Source organism: Pinus tabuliformis, chromosome 8 (genome assembly GCF_031772625.1).
Source record: "Pinus tabuliformis cultivar Carrire ecotype Pingquan chromosome 8, CPIR1, whole genome shotgun sequence".
In the NCBI taxonomy this organism is placed as follows: Eukaryota; Viridiplantae; Streptophyta; class Pinopsida; order Pinales; family Pinaceae; genus Pinus; species Pinus tabuliformis.
Genome location: NC_142294.1, coordinates 1,764,189,398 through 1,764,199,895, shown reverse-complemented (window position 1 = coordinate 1,764,199,895; position 10,498 = coordinate 1,764,189,398). Strand labels below are relative to the sequence as shown.

General features: G+C 34.2%; 1 protein-coding gene across 1 annotated transcript; it reads right to left on the bottom strand.

The window, feature by feature from the left end:
- Positions 1 to 7,019: 7,019 nt before the first annotated feature.
- LOC149243191 (CBL-interacting protein kinase 18-like) lies at positions 7,020 to 8,811 on the bottom strand. The gene has a single exon (XM_089374450.1). The coding sequence runs from the start codon at positions 8,375 to 8,377 to the stop codon at positions 7,094 to 7,096; it is 1,284 nt and encodes a 427-aa protein (XP_089230576.1). The 5' UTR covers positions 8,378 to 8,811; the 3' UTR covers positions 7,020 to 7,093.
- Between the last annotated feature and the right edge of the window lie 1,687 nt (positions 8,812 to 10,498).

Genomic DNA, 10,498 nt, shown 5'->3' with positions numbered 1-10,498 from the left:
GTGGCATCAGCGCCGCGAGTAAAAAAATTAGAATTGTCAAATGTGCAAGGCACCACAATGAGCCTGTTTACACAGCTGAGTTCCTTTTGCAGGACGGAGAGAACGAAAAATTCAAGGACGAAAGGTTTGTCATGAAACTGCGCTCGTGCTTTGCAATTTTTCCTTATCATTTCAAAGGCTTTAAAATTTGCTTATTAGCTTTCGGGGTACATACTTGCCTGGGATATCACCATTGAAACCCCGCTGAAGCTTTTCATTAAACCCTTTTCTTCTCGGTTTCAGGTATCTCAACTATGTCATGAACTCGCAAATTTCAGATATTCGACCGTGCTTATTCTTAAATTTTTTGCCGTTTAGGTTTTTTTGTTTTGTTAATCCTGGGTTGCTAGAGTGGCATCAGCTCCGCGAGTAAAAAAATTAGAATTGTCAAATGTGCAAGGCACCACAAGCAGCCTGTTTACACAGCTGAGTTCCTGCGGCATGTGGGTACTCTTCCGTCAAACAATTTACTTCAATTACTTGAAGCAGAACAAGCCTCTTAACAGATTATAATACCTAAGATGCAGATGGGGTTTTGGTTGGTGGTCATGACAGAATCAACAACACACTTTGTGCTCATATTCACAATCTTTTTTCATCCGTTATTTGGGATGGCAATGGTCGTGCTGCCAAGAAGTTCCCAGTAGCAGTACCCGTACAGAAGTACCTAATTATGACCAGTCCATTTTGTCTGGGCCTTTGGACTAAGACTAGCTATTCCAAGCTTTAGGAGACATGACTAAAATGTGAATCATCTTTGCCTAGGTAGGTTTCCTTCCGAGATCTATTTCTGTATTTGACCCATGAGTGGGGATGATCTTTTTCAAATTTATCACGAGGCTTAGGAATTAGGTTACACAGGGTAGCAAGATAATGCATCCCTTATTAAGTTGATTCCTAGCAAATCTGAAATAATCTGAAATTATTTTTCCGAAATTCAGAATAGTCTTAAAATGATTTTATTTGAGCTTACCTAATTATTCTTCGTAAAATATTCTTCGTAAAATCTTTCTGCCAATACGCAATCTTTGAAATGAGGGAGCGACCTATAGAACAGACCGATTATTGATGTTAATATTTCCTACTGCAACTTATAACTATGAATATCCAAGTGTTTCCGAAAGAAAAACCGAATCTCCTCTCTCAAATAGACATACAAATCCTGTATTTCCCCTGAAGGAGACGGAAGAAGATTCGTTAACCTGCCCATATTTTGGTTAAGCAACAGGTAACTCATGATCTGATAAGCTGATGCAGAAGCATCTTGAGTCACTGGAACCCCATTCAACTCACGAAGGCTATTGATAGCACCCACTCTTCTGTTACACAGAGTCAGCGCCATGAACTGAAATGGGTCACTCGCGGACTTTGCGAAGGCAATAAAATCCTTGTCTGATGATTCAAACAGATCTTTCTTGTTCTCGATATACCAAGAAAGAGATTGCTCTGTAGAGAGAAATTTTTGATACTTGAATGCAGCAGCACTGGCTACTCGCTTTCTGAGTAAATCCTCCATCCCTTCTGGTACTGAAGCATCAGATACAAATACTATGCTGAAACAACCGTTGTTGCTGCGGTTGAGATTTTTATAAGCTGGTGTTTTTACAGTGTTTATTTTCTCTTACCACATGGTCGTATTCTTCAGAAACATGAAGACAGGTTTCATTTTCATGCAACATGTTTCATTTTCGTTTTCTATGAGAATGCCACGTTTCATTTTCAGTGGCTTTCGTGTGATCCTGCTAGGCCGTCGGTTCAACGTATTGCATACGATGTGTAATCACAATAAGGTTCAACATCTTGCATAAGATGTGTAACCCGTTATCGTGGAAGACTCACATTGGCGGGCTAAGCGGGTTGTTTACACCTGTGATGGCACCACCACTTGCAGTGGTCGTAAGCCCACTATAAACATGTGCTCTTATCACTTCCAGAAACTCCTAATAGAAATAGCAATACAAGCTGGGGTTTATATTCTTTTGCATGACAAAGGTCCTTTTCTACAGTGAACAAAACCGTGCGTGAGAGCGCACTATAAATATAACAAATTATTGCCAACGTTCCGATATGATGTAACGGGTTACGTTTGGAAATAATGAACGCGGCGGGCATCTTCCAGTGCAGGCCCCTCATCATCGTGGAGTATCATTCGAGTTTTAAAATTGCCGAAAATTTGGATGACTCTAGGCCTCAACGGTCGGAATTGAGAAGCGTGACGACGAAAGTTTTGGTCTATGAGATTCCTTCAGAGTGGAGACATCATTGGTAACATGAAATTGCCTTTTCTTGACGAGTACGTAAATCGCAGAATTGCATGTGGCAAGAACAGGTATTTTGTACAAATATTCCACGAGCTGAATAGATATCTATACGGGCAGGTCGGATCTTCTTAATGCGGTTCCAGTGGTTGATGGATGATGCATCCTGGTCAGATCTTCTTAATAGATTACATCGGTGAGTTGTAGTCAGCAAAGATACAGTCACAATACCAAGGTTCTTGCCAGGCGCCATCTGAATCTCTGAGCATTTGTCGTTTTGGAGTTTGTATTGTATCGCACATTGGCGATTAATAAAATTTCGCTGACTTGCTTATTATTAGTTTGCTCTAGTAATCTCGTCATCCTTCCAATCCTTTAACTACCGCTACGGGCAGCGACTACCCTATGAACGGTTGGACTACGGGAACTACGGTATTCACTACGATATATTTTTATTGGCTGAAATTGGGATATGTGCTTAATCTACAAACATGAAAAAAATTAATCAAAAAGTTATTCATCGGCTACAGGTTACTTGAATACTAGCATGTGCTATGCAAGCGCAACTTGTTTCTTAAAAACTCAGTTCATTGTTTTATGCCATTGACTATATATTGATATGTGTTTTCCTCTACTTTGTAGTGCGTAATAGACAGGCTCAACTTCACGCAGGGACTCGCTGCCTCGCAGCTCCCCTTGTTCTCGTTTAGTTTCCAGGTTGACTTCTTGCTACAAAACCACAAAGTTTAATCTTTGTTTTCCTTTTTTTTTTCTTTTCTGTAAATACAAATATGTGTGTAAAACTACAGTCCACACTATTGTCTATAAATTACATATTTAACACATTTCAAGAACTACCAATTCTCCCATCCTCTGTCATTTTCTATACAGACTCATAACTAAAATAATTACAGTGATTTATTATACTTACGTGTGTTTAGTCTTTTATGACAATCAACTATTGAAGTCACGATTATTATTCAACAGACTCTATCCTTCTAACCATGAGACTTGCCTTCAGGTCCAAGCCTCCCCCCGAGCTTTTGCTCACAAGACAGAGGTCTTCTAAGCCTCCCCCCAAGCTTTTGCTCACAAGACAGAGGTCTTCTTGCAAGACTCACAGTCACAGCGTCCACAGCTACGCCCATAGCTATCTGGTCATCACCAAACTTAGCTTCCATCTTTCTGACCTTCCAGCACTGCAAACATTCTCCCCTTTCTCCTCTTGGTCCTCTCACGTACTTCAAAAATTACCCTCTTGATTCTTTCTTGGAGAATTCATAATCAAGGAAGTAGTTAGGGTTAGGTAACTACCTATCCCAACTTCTTGATATGAAAGAGTTACAAGATTTGTTAACACTCCATACTTGTTTCATTCATAATTATCAATTTTAAATACATAAACTCAAATATAATAACAATAATATATTGTTTTTGTTTTACTGCACTAAATAAAATAATTACAATTTTCTGGGGACATTACAGATACACACTTTATAATTCATTACAAAATTACAAAAGAAAAAAAAATCATAAAAATTAACTAAATTATGAATAATTATTATTATTATAAAAATAATTAACATATGACTTATGCATAAATCATTTTAAATAAAACATGTAACAAGAAAAACATAATAAAACAAACTCGCTACATAATAGCTAGTCCTGTCACTTAGTTTAAATATGGTTTAGGTTTAGAATTCCATCAATTGTCCAAACAATGTTGTCTCTCCAAGTCAAGAATTATATATTTTATTTCTTAAAATTTGAACTAAAATATTCAATAAAAAAATCTTTTAATATAATTATTAGTTTATAAATATACATATATTTTATTTTTAAAATTTGAATTTATATTTGAAAAAAATAATAATAATATTGATTTATTATTTAGTTTATAAAAATATCTATGTTTTATTTTATTAAAATTTTAATTTTAATTTTAACCCCAAAAAATAATATATATATATATATATAATATTCACTTAATTTTTTTTAATATAATTATAAACTCCCATACATATATATAAATATAAAATTTAAATTCAAATATTTATTTTTTTATATAATTATACTATATATATATATATATATAATTTGAATTAAAATATTCAATTACTTTTTTTAATATATATATAAAATTTGAATTAAAATCTTTAATTAATTTGTTTTAATATAATTATTAATTTATAAAAAATATTGATATGACAAGAATTTACATTGCATTAATAGAAGATAATGATTGTAAAATCGCAATTTACCATATGGGTCTCACGTTTATAGGTTTGACTTGGGGTCAGCCTGCCTACAGGATAATAACAAGAGTAAAGTATATACACCTTAATAAACTTTAATAATTAAATCTTTATACCCATGTGGGTCCCACAAACAAAGGAGTCTTATACACCAATTTGGTGTGTGGCTTCGTTGTGACCTATATATAGAGAGAGAAATTTTGAATGCAATAAATACAAGATACATGGAAACTTGTGGACATGACATTTTTTAATTAAATTGAAAAGCAAAAAAATCATAACTACATATGAAATAAATCTCAACCCTCTATCTTGATTATTATTAAGAATATTCAATAGATATTCGGTGGAGGTTATATCTTTACCATCCACATAAATTAAATTAAAATTCTCTAAATTGTATATCTAAATATATACCTATCAATGTGATGATGATAAAAATAATAATAGATCTGTTTAGACAAATCAATATTTTGATTGATAAATCAATTTAAATAATATTAACAGCCAAGGAATTCAACATATAAATATAAATCCAACTAACAAAATAACTTTTTTTAGAAAGTAGGAAAACCTATCATAACTAAGTTGTCAAACCAACGAGGACAACCATCATTGGCTCCTATTGGCTCCTATCATCCAATGCAAGTTGATTCATCACCTTAATTTAAGGAAAACCAAGCAAGGCTTTTAGTCAAGCAAAAATAATTTAAAGCATCTTTCAAGCCCGTGAACAAAAAACATATTTACTATATCCCTATAATAATTAAATCCCTATCCATGTGGTACCACAAACAAAAGAGTCTTATTCACTAATTTGTTGTGTGGCTTGGCTATGACCTATATATATATATATATATATAAATGGAAACTTGTGTACATGATTATTCTTTGAATTAAATTGAAAAGCAAAAAAGTCAAAACTACATATAAGATAAATCTCAATCCTCTATCTTGATTATTATTAAGAATATCCAATAGATATTCCTTGGAAGTTATCTTGGTACCATCCACCTAAATTAAATTAAAATTATAGAAGCAATATTTTTAAATATACACCTATCAATGTGATAAAATAATAATAATAACTACAAATTAGATCATTTTTCAAGACAAATGATAATATTTTGTTTGATAAATCAATTTAAATAATATTAATAAAGAAGAAATTCAACCTATTAATATAAATCCAACAAATCACAAGAACAAAATAACCTTTTTTTAGATAGCAGGAAAAACTATCATAATGCAGTGGCTAAATTAATACTTGAGACAGCCATCATTGGCTCCTATTAGTAATACTTGAGACAACCATCATTGGCTCCTATTAGTGAATACAAGTTGACTCATCATCATTTTTCAAGGAAAATCAAGCCACTTAAATTAATACTTGAGACAGCCATCATTGGCTTCTATTAGTAATACTTACAACCATCATTGGCTCCTATTAGTAATACTTACAACCATCATTGGCTCCTATTAGTGAATATAAGTTGACTCATCATCATTTTTCAAGGGCAATCAAGCCACTTGAGAATTACCAATGGTCTTTAAGGAAGCAGATTTTCACTCTTCCCATAAAGAAGAACTCTTAACCAAACAAAAATAATTTTAAAGTATACTCCAAACTAACATATTTACAATATTGTATATCTTAATATATATTGAAAACAAAAAGTTTGACTGGATATTTTTTCCATTTAATTTCTTTGAAAAATAACAATATTTTGAAAAATAAATCAATTTCAATAATGAAAATATGCAATATATAAACATAAATCCAACCCATAACAATAATAGAATAACCTATTTACAATATCTTGAAGTATATTGAAAAAATAACAAAAATATTTTATTTTTTTAAAATTATAAAATAAAAATAATTTCATCCTTTCATAATAATAAAATGAACGGACTGCATATCTTTTCATTTTGTCTCCGCAATTTTTTATCCAATTTAATAGACCAGATTCACAAGATTCACAATTTAGGTAGAGGGCAAATTTTTGGGTAGAAATTTTTCAAAAAAAAATTGATTTTCAATATTTTTTTTTATAATAAAAATAGATTCAGCATCGTCAGTAACCAGAAACAATCCAAAATCTTGAAACTTAAACTACTCTAATGCTTGATATTTACCAAAATTAGTGTGCGACCGACTCTGTACAGATCCATATTGCAACGGATTATATAAAGAATTCCCAAAATATCACAAATTTACAGAAACTCAATTTTATTGGATCAAGTGGCCAGCCTAATACAAGAATTGTAGTTATAGCTAGAATTGGGATCTTTCTTCTTGGGGTATTGGGGTATTTGAAGAAGATTACCAGATCAACCGCCATCTAAATCCTACAGATCCTGCCAGAAATATATTGACAGCGAAAGGACAGAAGCAGCTCCATCTCAATCCTATCAATTCTGCCACGATTATAATTACATTCAATATAGAGCAGGTTGCATATTCAACCAATCATTTAAATCAAAAATACTTTTACACTGAACAATCACCATGCAGTATACACAGTGAATATATACTTATTGACTGTTGCCATCCCATGTCCAGACGATGTCTTTGAGGCCGGGCTTTAGATCCTGACTGTAGAACTTACTGTATTCCAGCGAATCCCCTCCGGTCTTCCGAAGCTCCACCACGAAGAGCGAGGGCGTGACTTCGAAAATCTCGGCATCAATAGCCAAATGCCCCTTCCGCCCCTGTTCCGATCCCTGCAACTTCACCTTACAGTCCTTCGACTTCTTGAAGCTGAACCGGAAAAGACTGGCAATCTCCTCCAGCTTCGACATTATGCTCGACGCCGACTGAGTCGAAGTGAACCTCGACTCCTCCTGCTTCACCACATCATCCTTGAACAGGCCAGAGAGATTGAACCCTGGCGAGAGGGAAATTATGTCGAAGGCGTTCAGGCAGGTCGGCTTGGGGTCGGGGAAGGCCGAATCAACATCTTCGAGCTGACCGACATCGACATCGTTATCGGCCTGCGGTCGCTTGAAACCCCGGCGGAACCAAGAAACCTCCATGAGCTGCGCAACGGTGATCCTCGTCCGGGGGTTAGGATCCAGCAGCCGGAAAACCAGACGCCGGACTTCAGGGGAAAACCAGGGCGGGCACTTGAAATCCCCCTTGTAGATCTTCTTATACATCACCATCACATTCGCGTCCTGGAACGGAAGGTAGCCCGCCAGGAGCACGAACAGTATGACCCCGCAGGACCAGATGTCCGCCTTGGCTCCGTCATAGCCCTTCTTGGTAATCACCTCCGGCGAAACGTACGCCGGCGTGCCGCACGCCGTGTGGAGAAGGCCGTCCTGTCTGAACTGCTCCGGCAGCGCGCTGAGGCCGAAGTCGGTGACCTTCATATCGCCATTTTCGTCTAATAACAGATTCTCCGGCTTCAAATCCCGGTGATACACACCCCGGCTGTGGCAGAAATCCACCGCGCTAATCAGCTGCTGAAAATACTTTCTTGCTTCCTCTTCCTTCAGTTTCCCCTTTTCAACAACCCGATTGAAAAGCTCGCCGCCCTTCACATACTCCATGATGAAGTAAATCTTGGACTTGCTCGCCATGACTTCGTAGAGCCGAACGATGTTGGGGTGCCGAACCAGTCTCATAACCGAGATTTCCCGTTTAATCTGCTCGATCATGCCGACCTTGAGGATCTTTTCTTTATCCATGACTTTAATGGCGACGCTCTCGCCGGTCTTCAGGTTCTTGGCGCAGTAGACCTTGGCGAACGTGCCTTGCCCCAGCAGGCGCCCTAATTCGTACCTCCCCATCAAAATATTGGGCTTTATCTCCATGGTCTGTGTTGACGAGCTCAAATCCAAAAAAATACCAAAATCTGGGTGCCTTTTAGCTGCCCTTAAGCCCTCCTCTATTTATTGGGTCTGTGCAATTTCTGAACCCAGACCTTGCTCTCCGACATGCACTCCATTCCACGAGTACAGAGTGCTTCTGCAAATGCTCTGCCTCTGCTCTTTGCACGAGATTTGTGCTACAGCTGGGCGATCCACGGCCTGCACAATCTGCAAGCTCATCTTACAGCATTCTCTGTATATACCCAATATTTCTGTGAATATATACACAGCAGAAAGAATACAAAATTGACTGCAACTAAAATGTAGCGGAGCTTCTACCACTACTTCTACGAAAGACAGAACTATCATGAAAGGGGGGGTTTCCAAACCACAGAACTAAGGAGGAAGAGAAATTTCCTTTCATTAAATAAAGGGAGAGGCTATCATTTTATAGAAGATCAGTGCCTTACCTCTCAATTGGTTGGCCGGAATAGTGGTGCTCATGAAATTTCAGAATAGTGGTAAGCAATGCATTGCATCTTGATTGGTTCGTGGCCGGAATAGTGGTGCTCGTGAAATTTCGAATTAGTGGTGCTCATGAAAATTAGAAAATAAGCAATGTGTTGCACCTGGATTCGTTCGTTAGAGTATGGGTGATTATAATTTTTAGTTATTTAAATAAAAATCCAATGTGTTATTTTTCAATTGGTTAATTAAATCATCAGTGATAAGTAAAATTAATATAAAATTTGCAAACCACACGGCAATTACGTGTCATTATAAAATTTAAATAGAGGAACAAATGTGTTATTTTTCAATTGGTTAATTAAATCATAGGTGATAAGTGAAATTAATATAAAATTTGCAAACCACATAGCAATAGCAATTACGCGTGGCTATTATGTATTTGTGAAAATTTCTGCTAACAATATTGAATAATATTTTCAAGTTGAAATTTTGCTAAAGAGCGGAGGTTCGACCAACGCTTCCACTCCTCGAAAGGTATTTTTAATAACATAAAATGCACAAATTTCAGGTTATTGTTTGAAGAATTTTTTGATTTTTTTTTTTTTTTAATCAAATAAGGATTAATATTTTGTTCCACATTTCGAGTGAACTCTTTACTCATTATTAGAAGAATATTGAATGGTAAAATAGGACTATCATGTTTTTTTCAGGGCAGAAAAAGCATAATATTATTTATATGAGAAATATAAAAAGTCTGAAATGTACATTCAATGTTTCAAAGATAATGAAACTGTAACATCAGTGAAACCATATCCTGATATAGTTAGATCAGGCCTGAGAAACCTTGACGATTGAGCAAAAAAAGAAAAAACGACAAACGTCGAAATTAGGACTATCATGTTTATCATTCAATATTCTATGATTTGTGATGATGAGTTGAGGGTCCACTTGAAATGTTGGATAAGATATTAATGTTATAAACTGTTTTATCCAGAAATTTTCTTCAAATATAAATCACTGTGGAAATCTTTATTTTATCATTTTATTGTTTTTTGTTTTTTATATAGTGTAATTTAAATCATGTTTATTTTTGTTTTTTAGCATTTTGTTAGAGATTTATTTAAAATTTGGTTAAAAATTAATTACTTGAGTTATTTTTTTTAATATCGTAATTTAAATAATATATATTTTTGTTTTTCCTGAACATAATTTTTAGATTTATTTAAGATTTTGTTTTTTTTAATATCGTAATTTAAATAATATATATTTTTGTTTTTCTTGAACATAATTTTTAGATTTATTTAAGATTTTGTTTTTTCTTGAAAAAAAATTAAAATTTATATAAATTAAATGTTTGAAAATGTTTAGAATTTTAAAACTATGTATATATTTAAAAATGTATTTGAAATAAAAAAAATAAACATAATTTCATCAAAAATATTGTATGATTTCAAAAAGACAAAAACATAAAACAGTTATACTGAATTTTTATAAATTAAATATGTTTTTTAATACATTTAAAATTAAAACCATTTACTATTTTATATATTTTAATTAAAAATAATGTTTTTAATGTACATGGATTCAATATTTTTAAATACCATTATTTGAGTTTTTATGATACAATATTAATATTTAATATAATATATGGAAAAA